General features: G+C 45.0%; 1 protein-coding gene across 7 annotated transcripts in view; it reads right to left on the reverse strand.

Annotated features, from left to right (window-relative positions):
• Dora (zinc finger SWIM domain-containing dorado) overlaps nt 1–15789 on the reverse strand; it is a 254430-nt gene that overhangs the window by 72159 nt on the left and 166482 nt on the right. For all 7 annotated transcript variants that reach the window (XM_075879288.1, XM_075879287.1, XM_075879290.1 and 4 more), the window contains exons 19-20: nt 13947–14071; nt 7542–7737 (exon numbers count right to left, since the gene is read on the reverse strand). In XM_075879288.1, the coding sequence (XP_075735403.1) occupies nt 7542–7737; nt 13947–14071 (321 nt within the window). The remainder of the gene's footprint in view (nt 1–7541; nt 7738–13946; nt 14072–15789) is intronic.

Genomic DNA, 15789 nt, shown 5'->3' on the forward strand with positions numbered 1-15789 from the left:
CATCCACATACACACACCAAATTTCATCACAAACAGTACATTAATAAAAAAATTAGTTTTACTTGCCACGTCCCCCCTTAAGCAGATTCATAAATCGCATGCGCATTAGAATTGAGTGCGAAAAAAAAAAAATGAATACAGTCACTCTATTGCCATCGGCATTTCCAAAATGGCCGCCCCCTACGTGCGTCGGCATGGCGCGTCGGCCATTTCTGCCTGTGTTTCCCATGTGCGGCACTTCGTACGTGTGTTGAGGAGTTCGTCATCTTGTAGTGAATTAGCATCGACGGCATGGAAGGGCCAACTCCAAAAACTTGACGGTTGCACCATGATGCCGCTCTTAAAAGAAAAGTCATCGCGTGTGTCGAAACGGACAGAAATCAGGCTGCATCGCGGTCGTTCGGAGTTCCCGAAACGTGCATGCGGGACTGGCGGAAACAAAAGCAGAAGATTGTCGACAGCAAAGATTCACGCAAAGGCTTCATTGGACCACAGCAGGGTCGGTTTCCGCAAATTGAAAAGCTTCTCGGCGAGTATGTGATTGAGCAGTGAGCGGCACAGCGGCTCGTGACGACACAACTGCTTCAAGTGCAGGCTATGCAGTTGGCCTTAGAAAAAGGGCTAATGCGGAGCCAGTTTAAAGTGAGCAGGTGCTGGCTAACTAACTTTATGAAGAGGAAAAGCTTTTCCCTCCGAAGGCGAACGGGCATATGCGAAAAGTTTCCGGAGGAATATGATGAAAAGCTTCACAGTTTTCAGAGGTTTGTCCTAAACTTGCAGCACAACAACGGATAGCTGCTTGGGTAAACCGGGAATGGTGGTCAAACGCCTCTTTACTTCGACATGCCTGGCACCACAATCGTCGAGAAGAAGGGGGCGAAGCAAGTTCGCGTGCCGACATCAGGCCACAGTAAAACTAGAGTGACGGTAATGCTCCGTTGCACGTCAGATAAGCACAAACTTCCCCCGTACCCCATATTTAAACGGAAGACGCTTCCGAAAGGAGTCGTTTTCCCGAGTGGTGTGATCGTGCGGGCCAACAAGAAAAATGGGTGCGCGTTGCAATCGATGTCTTACTTTTTTTTTCCGTGGTGCAAACCGGGTGCGCGTTACAATTGAGGGTGCCGTAGAATCGAGTAAATACCGTACGCCTCAAGTGAGTATGCGCTACAGTTAATAGAGGATCAAAAAAAATTTTTTTAATGGGTTGAAGCATTGCACGACCCGCTCGTTACGCTATTTGCATTGTGCGACGACTGGTTGTTTTTTCGCCATTCTAAAACACTTTATAAGCCGTAATAACGCAATTGGTTACCCGTTATCAAGCCTGCCTAAGGCAAGTTTGCCAACAAGTCTCAAGTACCAGTGTGGCTCAGTGGTAGAATACTGGGCTGGCATGCAGTGGGCCCGGGTTCGAGCCCCACTTTGTCATTGGTACTAGGTTTTTTTCTCATTTCGTGCGATGTGGTTACGGACACCAACGGCGGAACACTATGGCACCGCGCGTGACCCGAGTTTTGCTCTCATAACAGCTTTCACTGTAAAATGTTCGGGAGGAAGAATTACAACAGCTTTATTTGAGAATGGGTAGCACTATACGACTTGCACAGAAAAGAAGCATATGCGAAAAATACAACCACACACATAACGCAACAAATTTTCTAACATGCTTAGAAGCTCGAAGTTAAGATTGGAACGATGGATGTAATCCCGATGGTTCAGATGATCACGACGACATGTTGAACTGGACTGCTTGCTCACTTCCTGGCAAACTTCAGTTTATTTACAGACTGACACTTATTTACAAACAAAGACCGTGGTGGCCACTAGACCGACCGCACAGTAAGCACTAAGCTGTAGTAATATTAACGTCGGCGTTACTTGCCGAGCCCTTGGTATACTCCACACATCGACACTAACTTGTCGATGGAGTATCAACCTTGGAGCAGAGTCTGCACTAAGCACGACCTCTGTCCCCCTCAACATAGCATCAACCTTGGACTAGAGTCTGCACTAAGTACGACCTCTGTCCCCACTTCCCGATCTCGTTCCCGAGCACCAAGCTCCCCTTCTCTCCATTTCTCTTCATTAAATACCTCTTGTCTCATCTGAGACAGCCTCGTGGGACGAATCCCTACTCGATGCTCCACCAATAGAGCAAACAACTGCCCTTTCCTCAGAGATGGGTCTCCACCTCTGCGTTCCCACACTTTGCTATCCTCGGAGCATTGGCTAAGAACTCCATCACTTCGTCGACGTACAGCTTAAAAGATACCTTCGTGTGACAACAAGCCTGTCTAGACGGCTGGTCAGCTGTCTGGCATTGGTAGACACGATTCTGCCGTATATCCACACGTATTGTTACAGCATGGCGCCACATTATCTTGTTGGGAGCCGTGTCGCGACAGCGACCACTTATTTCTCAGTCGGGCTCACCGAGAGAGCGCTACCACCGTGCAGGTGACTCCCCAGAAAAGGTGCGATGAACAAAGGCTCACGAAGTTTGACGACAAAGACGCATTCTGAGAAAAACGGCTTAGTTCGCGTCTGGGTAGCCTCTTTTCATTAACTTCCCTTTTCGTAGGGCGCCATCTACAGACTAGCCATTCTTCGCGTGACCCAAACATAACTCCTCCTTGTATAGCAAAGTGTGGGAACCCACCCACCTCTGAGGAAAGGGCAGTGGTTTGCTTTATTGGCTGAACATCGAGTAGGGGTTCGTCACACGAGGCTGTCTCAGATGAGACGGGAGCTATTTAAGGGGGGACGCGGGTCTTAGAAAAGTAAAAAATGGCCAAAAAATTGATTTTGAGAAAAACGCATTTTTCGAATCTTTGAACCTATAAACACCTCTCCTCAAATTATTAACGCTAAATTCGATAAAAAAAAAAGGTTAAAATCTATTTTCAAACCATCACGGGAGTCGCAAAACAACCCGCAAAACAACCCGCAAAACAAAAAATTTGTTCGAACTTCCCGCACGCGCCGCCAGCGAAGCAGCCGGCGGATCGGGGCCATCTTGGGCTTGTTTTGAAGCTGGTTCCTTTGTGCGCGTTTTGCGGGCTCTCAAAATGGCGTAGCTCCAACACAACGACTGCCCTCCCCCGTTTTGCGAAGCCGTCTGCCGAACCGCTGATTGGCTAGAGCGCGCGCGCGCCGACGAGCCCTCCCGTCTCGCGCTTACCATTGGCTGGCGCGGCGGCGCGGCCACGCTTGCTCGCTCTTTTTTGTTTTTGTTTGGTTTTGCTCCGTCGGCGCCTGCTCTCGTGCGTGTTATCTCGTCTGCTACAAGCTCGTGCACCGATGTCGCCGACGTATACGTCTTTCTGCATTTCGCAGGCATGGCTTGGGAAGCTCGCCTGAAGAAGAACACTCGTCAAGCTTTCGGCAGGAAACGAAAGCGAGCGTGGAATGCGCGGCAGAAGGGAGCGGCCTGCGCGCCGCCGAGAACGCCGGAGATGGCCGAGGCAGCGCATTGATGAAGGATGTCTGGGACAAAAATGTGTGTTTTACTTGAAATAGTGTTTTATGTATAAAAGGGCGATGTTTTTATATATAACATGTGTCTTCCTTTGGTTTTCAGTGCACTAGAACAGCCACAAAGTTGTAGACTGGGTTCCTTATACTGATTCAACGGCCAGTACACAGTTTTTAAATGAGCTGTGGCAAATATTTTGGGAAGGTGCATTGACACATTTGGTACAGCCATACTCACATAATGTAGAGCTATACAACGGTGCCATTTTTATTGCTCTAGCTTCACCTTAGCAAAAGTTACAGTTATTAGAAACTTTAAATGCGTTTTTCTCAGTTCGATGTTTTTGTGCACCACACTAAACCTTAGGGGTTTTTCTTATATGTTACTGTTGATTGAGAATGACAAACTTGGTATCATTTTATTTGTAATAACATTACCTATGGGGTGATGCTATTTTGATTACTCTGGAAGCATACTGTTAATTACAATTATGGATAGTAATGAGCGAAAATTGAACAGAATATCCATTGTAAGTGCTGGTCTGTTTTCTTATCTATGTAATGCCTAAAAATTAATAAAAATAGCATCACCCCATAGAGAAAGCCCTCAGCATTGGGGCTATGCATTTATTTTTTGGATCTGGCTTGATTAAGTTGCCAAAAAGCCCCCAATGAAGTGCATAATTAATTAAATTACAGATGTTAATATCTTTTTATCCACTGAAGCTATTTCAGAAACAATTACATATTTGAAATCAGAATGAAAAACTGTCCAAGATGGTGATGTTTGGTCAAGATTGAGCCAAAAACAAAAAAAAATTTAAAGACCCATGTCTCCCCCCTTAATGAAGAGAAATGGATAGAAGGGGAGCTTGGTGCTCGGGAACGAGATCGGGAAGTGGGGACAGAGGTCGTGCTTAGCGCGACTCTGGTCCAAGGTTGATACCCCATCGAAAAGTTGGTGTCGATGAGTGGAGTATACGAAGGGCTCGGCAAGTAACGCCGACATTCAATAGAGAGTTTTAGTACTGCGTACGCTGCATACGTGGCGGCGTTGCGTACGTAAGGACGCCACGTCCGCAATGCGCACGTATTGCGTTACGTACGCAGCCGCTACGTACGCACGCATGAGATGCGTGCGTGCGTACGTATGAGGTGATTGCGCCGCTCTCGAACAAGTTCGCGACAGCGCGGGACTTCGTTTTGCAAAATGGCGGCATCGAAGGCAAGCACCGACCGGCTCTGTGGCTTAAAATATGGCCATATCTGGCTATAACACTTGGATTGGCTCACATTGGCTGTCAACAACACGTGCTTCTATTTTGATCTACCAGATGGCGCAACACGCTTCACGCTCGCTACGTACGCGGGTACTACGGCGTACTAAAAGCCCATAAGTGGCAAACGACGCCACATAACGCAAGGCGCTTGCGTGATGCATACGTAGCACCATTCCGCAGTACTAAATCTCTCTAGTATTAATACAGCCCAGTGCTTACTATGCGGTTGGTTTAGTGGCCACCCCTGTTTTTGTTTGTAAGTAAGTGTCAGTGTGTAAATAAACTGAAGTTTGCCAGGAAGTGAGCAAGCAGTCCAGTTCTTCAACGTGTCATTGTGATCATCTGAACCATCGGGATTACATCCATCGTCCCAATCATAACTGGCGGAGTTGACAGGATTCTGCCGTACCGTAAAAACCCGCGTATAGCCCGGGGTGTTTTTTCTAAAATTTAGGGTGCGAAATTTCAGCCCCGTATTATATGCAGATCCCAAAAAAAGTTTCGGCCCGAATTCAGTTTTCGTTTCCGCATTGGTTGGTGCTATCATCATTATCAGGTGTCTGCGCACTTCTACGTTAAGTAGCGTGGTAGCGTGAGCGGCGTTAGTCCTAGAGACCTACAGGTACAGGCGTGCATCAGGCGAGCAACAGTGGCCATTGCAATCACTTGGTGCACATCACGACGGCCACGATTTTACTTCCGTGATTTTGAGCCATGTCGGGACCGCGCAGGCAGTACTCGGCTGCCTTTAAGAGGAAAGTTATTTCTGCTGCCGAAACCATCGGCAACTGTGCCGCGGAGCGGCAGTTCGGCGTGAATGAGCGGAGCATTCGCGGTTGGCGGAAGCAGAAGGAAGCCCTTTTTGCATGCTGCGGCAAGAGAAAAAGTTTCAGGGGACCGAAAAATGGAGCATTTCCAGACGTGGAACGAGAACTGACGGACTTTGTTCGGGAGCAACGAGCTGCACAACTCGCTGTGCACATCGAGCTGCTGCAGGCAAATAAATGCATTTTTTCTGTTTTCCTCTAACAATATTCGCGTGAAAATGTTTTTTCTCGCGTTTGCTATCCCCGAGTTACACCTCGAACTATACGCGGGTCCGAACTATACACGGGTTTTTACGGTACATCCACACGTATTGTTACAGCATGGCGCCACATTATCTTGTCGGGAGCAGTGTCGCAACAGCGACCACTTATTTCTCAGTCTGGCTCACCGTGAGAGCACTACCGCCGTGCGGGTGACTCCCCAGCACAAGGTGCGGTGAACAAAGGCTCACAGGGTTTGACAACAAAGACACGTTTCAAGGAGAATGGCTTAGTCCGCATCTGGACAGCCTCTTTTCATCAGCTTCCCTTTTCGTCGGGCGCCGTCTACCGACTGGCCATTCTTCGCGTGACCTAAACCTAACTCCCGGGTATTGACAAGAATGCACACACGCTAAATAATGGTTTACTCACCGAGGAAAATCAAGTCGTCGCGAGCAAACTGATTAGAACAAACTACCGCGTCCGTCACTTTTCTTCCAATGCGCAAGTTTCTTACTTGTGCCATTCTCCGTCGCTTGTCTGCATCCTTTGAGAAGTGAGAACGACACATTGCTATCTATCCACTGCAACTGCAGCAAACTTCGATTGTCTTTGGACATTGCTTTCTTATTTTTCAGGCTTGTGCGTGCGGCACGGTGAAACAAACAAACTATGCAGCTGATTCTCAACATGCGCAACGTGGTAACACATCTTGCTTCAAGGTTGACCCTGTTAGCGTCGTTCCCAGGCGCAGCCACTAGGTAGGGAGCGCTTAGTTGGAGTCGCAAATAGACCGAAACGCTGATGTCCGGACGGATTTTATTCATGAAGACCGAGTGAGGGTATGTCCCCATCTTTAGAAGTCTTAATCTAACCACCCGTGGCCTGTTTATAGTGCCTAAGTGATTTTGCTATATTTAGGATTGCCAGGCGTCACCTTGGAGGGCAGTAAAAAAAAGCGAATTCACCAGTGCAGATGATGGTGTCGATGGCTGACGTTGCCGGTGCCGCAAAAGTGGGCCCGTGCAGTTATGAAAATGGCGATTGATTTGGTTGATTGATTGATATGGGGAGTTTAACGTCCCAAAACCACCATACGATTATGAGAGACGCCGTAGCGGAGGGCTCTTAAAATTTCGACCACCTCGGGTTTTTTAACGTGCACCCAAGTCTGAGCACTTGGGCCTACCACATTCCCGCCTACATCAGGAATGCAGGATCCCGCGACCTGTGGGTCAGGAGCCGAGTACCTTAGCCACTAGACCACCGCGGCGGGGCGCAGTTATGAAGTTGGTAATGACGACGCTAAACATTTTACCGTGCTACAGAGCTTGTGTTGGTGCTCATTTTGCTTATCATTAAAGCAAAATGCAATTTGCTTATTAAAGAAGCTTAAATGCTTGAATAATGAGGGTGACTTGATAAACTTGACAGTGTGTTAGGAGCAAGACAAGTCTACAGACTGTTTTCACATGAAATGGAGTGTGGCAGCTTGCAAAAGTAGTTGTCACCTTTTTATTAAGCATACTGTGAGTGAATCGTCATGTTAACGTTCATTACCACTTTTGGAAGCCCTTTAGAGAGCTGTAATGCATTATTATAAGCCTTAAATACGCTTATTTCATATTTTGAACTATCGATATATCGAACTATTTCACAATCCCCTTTGAGTTCAATATATCCAGGATCAGCTTTACAATGTCTTTACTACACACGTTCAAATCGTAGTGAAAATGAAAAGAACAAGCATTGCCACCTGTCCGTGTGTCGACCCTTGACCCCAGTGGCCCGGTCCCCAGAGGAGCTGGACACAACAGAGTCGCTACTCTCGCCACTGCTGCCACTGTCACTGCCAGGTCCACACGGGCGACCCCAGCCACCACGCCGCACCACTGTAGGAGAGTTGTCACTTGATGTTGTTTCAGGAGCACTGCTGTCAATGCTGGCCATGCCTGCAAATGACAGTGTGTGCATATGTGGGCAAAACTGCACTAAGCTTGTGCAAATAAATATTCAAATGAATATTACAGTATTTGGATTTGCTTCAATTCAAACATAAGTTATTGAAAATTTTGTCAGAATGAACGAATAAGTATTCATTTATTCTGACGAAAATAAATTAATATATGTAATAACCCCTTGTAAGGTAGTTTCACTGCAGCAAAAGAATGTTGAACCGTGAAAACACCTATCCAAATGAAATCTGCACAGCCACGAAGCCCCACTTGGAGATTAAATGAACACATTACCCTCACATCGATTCATCACTTTTTAAGTTTAAAAGCTTGTTATACCAGCTTGTTATACCAGTTTTTTCAGTGCTTTTGTTTGTACAATTCGAACACCTTTCAACATCCTGATCCTGTACCACTCCCCTCAACAATGCCCTCTGGGCCATGAGGGTACCTGAAATAAATAAATAAATAAATATATGCTCCAAGTGTAGTGATCTTAAATGTGATATATTTCACAGGTTGCCCCTTGTATTCTAAGTAAGTCAAATCCTCCTACTATTCGTTGTTGTTTGCACTTTCTTTGAATTGAAAAGAATTGCATTTGCACAGGCCTGGTTTCATGTTTTAAAAAGTATTGTGCAGGTTAGTTGGGTCATGACAAATATGTACATTTTTCTCTATAATATAAGTACTGTCAAATATTGCTACAGCAAAACTCAGATCAATGTTTTTTTTTTTTTTTTTCAGATTAACAACTTTTTTTGAAAATCCCCCCCATAATTGTTCCTTGATTTATGTAAAAAAATATTTCACTACTACGAATTTCAAAATACTAAAGGTTTAGGATAACTTATCCAATTTTATTGCCCTTATATCTCCACAACATAATGAATAGCAATTTTAAAGTTACTCGTGAATGTGCAAACAATACCCAGCTCTATGCAAGCCAAGTTACTCGTGAATGTGCAAACAATACTCAGCTCTATGCAAGCCTCTATCATCATCATCATCATCAAAATGTGCACATATTTCTTTATGCACCAGCCTTATACAAATGTGCAATAGCCTGGTTGCCATCGCCCTCACCTATACAGTCGATTCCAAATATATCAAACTTAGATATATTGAATTTCAAACTTAGATATATTGAATTATTGGCTATACCAAACAGCTGAGTAATCACCTTGAATTTCCCACGAAAAAGTACGGAACTGGTGTTCATGTATATTGAACTCCTGCACAGTGGAACATTTGCTGTATCGAACGCAGCCTCGGGCTGAAGCCCAGAAAATGCATTTTTCCTAGCAAATATTGATCATTTTCCGACCATGTTCTAACAGGTTCCCGATTCCTCTTCGCGCGCAGGTGACGAAAAGGTGGTATTATTCTGTCTCATTGATCTCGTTCATTACACGACGCTTGCGAGTGAACCGATATGTCTGATGCGTGGTCTGCAGGATTTAATGCATGGGCATAGTGTTTTTTAAAAAGACAGATTGCCGAGGACACAATGCGAAGTGACTCGGTGAACTCTTTGCAATGTTCACGTTTTCATCCTTGTTAGCACACAATGACATGAAGGCCTGAAAAGCATGGTCTTCGAGACGTGCAACTTTGTGACGTATTTTGGTCTTTTTGGTTTTAGAATGCATGTCTCGAAGGCTGTGCTTTTTCTAGCTTGTCACGACATAGCAGCCGACAGCAGCAGCTGCCAGCTACAAAGCCACAAGTGAAATAAAAATTGCCAACATGTTAGCTGTGGGAAGTTGCCCCTTTATTACAGTAGAATTTTGATAATACGATTACAGTTGACGCCAATTTCACAATAGGAATTTTAAGGTTGCTGCGGATAAAGTACATAAAAAATAAGCCGTCATTCGGTGTTAAATGAACGGTTGCCCCAGCTACCGCGGATGATACAAACGCGGGATTGACCACCCCATGCAAGCGGCGCAACGCGGTTTGTTTGTGGGAGGAAGGCCCATTCACACTTGGCCTCGAAGAGGGCGAATGTGGTGAAACTCACTGGAATGTCGCTCGCTTCGACGCCGGTAAAGTGGACGAAACACCTTGTGGTGAGGCCAACGCAGAAAAAAAACGGTCAGAGACCAATTTTGACGCCACGCGATAGCGGATCATCTTTCTGCTATGGCTTTGGCTACACTGGCTGTACTACCACTCAAACCACATGATGTAAACAACCAGCTGTACGTACATTCAGCATGGCGGCTAAGGCGTCGGCGGTGTGGCTCACGTCGGCGTAATCGTGAACTATCCGCTTAGCATGACAATGCTCACGGCATTGAAAAACCTGGTTCGAATTATATCGTTGCGAACACCGGAAGTAGAAGAAAGTGATGCAGCACTGAGTCAGCATGCACGAACATGTCTAGTTTTGCACTGCCGGCTGAATCCGCCGCCGCCGCTGCAGGTGCGTATGCTCGTATCATTTCTTCTGACATATCTCCCGAAACATTGTTCGTAAAGATGTAAACCGTTTCTTTTCAGTGCTTTGCATGTATAACTAGAACTCTTTATGGCTTTTAACGCCCAGGAATGAATTCTCAAGCGGCGACGGCAGACGTTGGCATGTATACGAGAGGCAGAACGAATGTGAATATTTCGGATGGGTGCGGATGTGGTTTTGCGGCCGTTCTGGCGTTTTTTTAAGTTCTCCAGAGTGAATTACCTAGGACTGATCTTTTTTGTGTCGACTTCGCGACGCGTTTTTCTGGCCGCTTAAGCAGCGAAGGGAGTGAATTCCCAATAAGCTTTGCCGCTTTTGCTCCCTTTGATGCTAAGTGTGAACGTACCTTATAACCTTATAGCGCCAGCAGCATGAGTAAGGAAACCGTGGCACTTTATTGAGAGGCAGTGAAAGTAGGAAAACTCAAAAGAACATCATGGACCTTTTTCAGCTAGTAGTTGACCCTAATAAAGCTCTTGTTCATTTTCATGACCGGCTTTAACTTGTTTTCAGTTCACACAAGTTCGGGATGATACAAATATTTTGCGTGCTCCTTTGAATTAGTATCATCGAGATTCTACTATATCACCGATTATTGTTTGTAGGCAGTGTCGCAACGTTGTCTTTTGCGGCTTGTGGACATGTATTCTCTTATCATTCTTGATAAATCCTCATTCGGGAGTTGAATTGAATGTTGGCCCGCTTGCAGCGATACAAATTGAGTGGTGCTTAAAGCGACGTTAAAAAAGCACCGTCGTAAACTATTTCCTTCAGTGCTTTCATGCCAAGTGACGACCTCACGCGCATCATGATCGCCGACAACGACAAACGGTGTCTCACTAAATTCTGCGACTTATTAGCACTTCCAGGCACCATCTCTGACAGCGAGTGACTTCATGAGTGAAGATGACATAGCTGTTTGTGAGTGCATTGATGCCGGCCGCAGACGTGCACCCATGCGGCTATGAATATGCCAAAGCATTTGCTGCCGCTGCTAACCAACCCTTTGCCACGCTACAGAGCTTGCTTCAGCATTCTGCGACAGTTGTGGCTGAAGAAGCTGAATTCGTTTATTTGGAAGGCATCAATGATATTGACGATGATTGGAACTTGACAGCAACAAAAGTTTAGGAACTATTTTCATTGGAGTTAAGTGCAGCAACTTACTAAGAAGGAATTAACACCCTATTACATTGTGAGTGAATCATTACACGAGTGCTTATTAATGTTTCCATAAATTGATTCAAGGCCGTAAAAGCTTTAACTTAAGCCTTAAGTACGCATATTTTATATTCGAAATTATTGATATATCAAACTATTTTGCGTTACCCTTCAAGTTCGACATATCGGGCATCAACTGTATTAGTTTTTTCGTCAGGCTTTGCCACATTGTAGCTCTGCCTGCACACTTGTTACACAACTGTTTACTGGTTTTTGGATTGGTGGTTGTACTACAGTGCGTAGAATATACTTACTAGTGTGCAGACCACCGAGCGTTTCCAATGGGAAACGCTAGCACTGCCGATGATGCCTTCCCCCGGAGGCCACCATACGGCGGCACCCTTAGGAACCGTGGTATCTGAGCGGCGGGGCGCACCGAGATAGCGTGTCGCACGCGCGTTTTATGAGTGTCGCTTGCAGTTTATGCAATTTGGATGCGCGTTCGTTAACCCAGTCGGTTGCGGTGCAGTTGAGGGGCATTTCTGCTGTTGCGCACATAGCGCATGCCTCCGCATGTTTTTGCCGTGTTTCTTTTCTGTGCGCGTTGGTCACTTTTGTGTCTCTTCACGAAACCGAAATGTCGTTGCAGAAAAGAAGGCGCAAAAAGAGCGCCAGTTTTCTTTTCTTTTTTTTTTTTTCATATTGTGTGAGGGGATACTGCTCTACCAACGAGTGCATCTTATTATTCAGTGGCCCTGTAGACCCAGAACGCTGAGCCGAGTAGGATAAAAACAAAGCGAAAGGATCTAAAACTAACTGCGACGGCTGTCATTAGCGAGAGACATTTTAGTGATTGCTGCATTTAGCGCTCCTTCAAAATAAGTCGATGGTGTCATTAGTGCGATTCTCCGTGAAAAACTCAAATTAAAATTTGTATCCTTCATTATATTTGCAACTCTCAATTTCTTTTCACAGCCAAGATGATTTTTCGCTTAAACCGGCATCGCCGACACTGGCATTTCTACGAAATGAGCTCTTTAATGCTGTTGTGTTAATATTCATTATTTTTTCTTGCACCACTCCACAATGTTCACATCGGTACCGGGTGCTTCAATAAATGTGTCCAAAATCCTCAAAAACGTAAAAAAGTCTATATTTGCTGTAACACTCGCACCATATTATTTATGAAATTAAACTATTTACATTTAATACGTTCAGCTAGCGTCAACGTCATTGGAGAATTGAAGTTCATGTGAGGAACTCATCCTACCTTAAAGCTATAGAAAAATTGACTTACAATAAGTAAATGTTGTGGCATCATAAATAACCAAATGCCGCGTGTTTCACTGTTGAGTTTTGTCGAACTTCATTAAAGTTGACTTTTTCCTTCGGAAACCACGCATATTCATTTATTTATTGGTAATTTTTTATCAAACACTCGATATCGTGTACCGTATTAATGATAAAGGGGTGTACGTACATTTGTAAAAGTGCAATGAAAAAATATACCTTTGATTACACATCGCGTCCCAACCAGCGTTCCACAGTTCTAAGTGGGCTAGGAGAGCCCATCGGCGCCTGTCGCACGTGCTCGTTGCCAGAGAGACGGCCGCACGTGCTCGTTGCCAGAGAGACAGCCGCGGCCGTGGTAGAGACACCGCCGATACCCCTATGCTCAGGCTCTGGCTCGAGCCGCTCGGCCATTGGCTCAGCATAGCAAGGTCCCTGCAGCTATCGCCGTCTGGTGGCCGCCGATGGAAGGCATCATTCTCCGTGCCACCACGACGGTCGCGGTCGGCACACTAGTAAGTATATTCTAGGCACTATAGTTGTACATTCACAAAAAGCTGCATAAGCAGCACGAAAGGAAAGTGCTGCGAGTGAAAAATGCGGCGTAAGTGACCTAGGTCATGAAGTTGCCAAAGATTACTCATGCATGCTTCAATAATATTTGAACACTATGCATATCGTGTCGACTAAGCATGCACGTTCGCTCAGCTGAGAAATAAAATTTATACCATTTGTTGTGATAAAGAAACAGTGACGAGGACGACGACAGCGAAGATAACGTTGAAACAGTGGGCACAAACTAATGAGAAAAGTTGGTATTGTGGGGTCTCGGAATGAAGCACATGCTCTTGGAGCGAATGGACACACCAGATGCTGTCGAACCAAACCAAAAAATACATTTATTGAACTAGTTTTACATCGAGGATATCGTCAGCCGAATCAAATACATCACTAGTGAACAACACGCTAAAACACAAGCTTATACAATATTCCAATGCACTCAATCAACATAACTATAAACACAAGGTAATGCCAAAGCGGCATGTCGCTGATGTTCGACTCGCCACTAGGGACCCACGTGGTACAGCCCATGGTCGCCACACCCTGTGGGGCCCCGTTAGGAGACGACCATGCCAGCCGCCACGCACCTAAGAAACTAACTAATCTTTTCTGTTCGGCCACCTGGCCTCGCCACCAGGTGTCACAGCTGGCACTGCCGTGCTTACCATAATGATGATGATGGCGGTAATGAAGATCTCGTGTGAGATTTTACTGTACTATTACTCACCTGCTGAATGCTTCTTTGTTGTGCGAAAGTTGGTACACCGGAATTTCGCTTCCCAAACCTTGTAGTTCTCCTCCCAGCCAGGACTTGAAGCCCCCTCGCTACGATCACCACTGTCACCAGCACTTCTGCACATCATAAAAGCCAAGCAGCCCAATCAATCAATAAGTGAACAAGCCAAACTCTGTCATGTAGCGTAACCCTGATATAAAGGACCTCAGTATCATTATATCCTATACATAATAATCTACTCAGCCTTTTGTAACACTATGTCCATAAAACAAGACTTATGTTTAATATTGACTGTTTCGTTACCACTCGAAAATGATCGTTTTTCATATGTCCTGGGAAGATAATTTTTGCCAGTTTGAAAAGTACTCCAGCAAGCATTGCAACATACCAAACTTTGCACAATAAAATGCTCTTTCCAAAAAATATATGCTGTAGAGCAACAAAAATTTTAAAACAAATAAAAATGTGAAAAGTGTGTAATTTTTTGTTGCCAGCTAGTAAAAAGTGCAATAAAAACACTATACAGTTGCCAAAGAAGTTTTCAGACTCCAACAACTCGACTTGTTGGATACTTCGGACTTCACAAATGTAACGTCAAGGTTTCCATTGAACTAGTGAATTTTTGCGACCGCCTTTTCGGACAAATTCCTGTAACAAAGTTCGATTTTCTGGACTAAATCGGCCGTTTTAAGCTATGCCACTCGATTTTGAAAGCCACCATATTGGATTTTTTTGTTGAATTGGCAGAGTCTGGCTCGCAGTGACTAGTTGTGCGGCCTCCAAGATGGGAAGAGGGCATAATCTTCCAGTTTCGGAGGCCATGTCTGATCTTTCTTGGCTAGCGAGACTACGAAACTTTTCTTTTTCAGTGAGCCTCATCATCATCCTTAATACACCAGCAAAATGTTTTTATTTTCTGGGAATTTGTTTTTCTCGTCATTGCGCACGTGGTCGTGTTATTGGTGTGCCAAATGTGTATGAGCTCTCGTGTGCGTCGCATGCTCACTGCTGTTTGCGGTTGCTCAGTAGGACTCAGTGGTCACAGTGCTCTTGGAACACGCGGCGTCGATCGCGGCCGCGGCGGTAGCGTTTTCATAGTTGCAAAATGCTAGTTGTGATGTTGCGAAATGCATCACGTACTGTGTGATGTCCACGCAGGTAAAAGAAGCCCACATCTTGTTGAATTTCACCAAATAGGCGAGAAGTTGCACGCATCTTTTTGCGACCAGCATCAAGTTTTGTTTAGAGTGGTTCCATAGAGCAAAAAAAAAAAAAAAACTTTGCCGCCCGCAACGCTTGGCGGCAGCGATTGCCAACGCAATTACCAGCGACGTTACTGTGGCCCAAATAAAACAATTTACCTGTCCCCAAGAACAGCATAGAGCATGGCATTATTTGATATTTTTTAAGGCTTTTCAATTTGACTAAACTTCATTTTCACAGCTTGACCATTTTTTTTGGAATGTTCGATTTTACGGACTATTTCGCAGCCCTCTTCAAGACCGAAAAATTGGTCGGCAACTGTATATGCAAAAATATTCAAAAAAATGAATTCAGAATATACATTTCGTAGATAAATGACCTAGCAATAGTATGAAAAGTAATGAATGCGGTACAAAATGTTTCTTTTCACGTAGACAAAGAAAATCAGAACAGAGGGGCTGCTCCGTTGCTTTGTGCCATGCGGTGAAGCATTGCATGGTATTTCGTGAGACACAAGTGAACTCGTACACTTGCCTCAGTAAATTTTTGTTGTGTTGCGATAAAAATCTCCAGGTGTTCCAATATAGATGGATACCCGTATGTGAATAATCCCTCTAGAATTGAGATGTCT

Source organism: Rhipicephalus microplus, chromosome X, assembly GCF_043290135.1.
Source record: "Rhipicephalus microplus isolate Deutch F79 chromosome X, USDA_Rmic, whole genome shotgun sequence".
In the NCBI taxonomy this organism is placed as follows: Eukaryota; Metazoa; Arthropoda; class Arachnida; order Ixodida; family Ixodidae; genus Rhipicephalus; species Rhipicephalus microplus.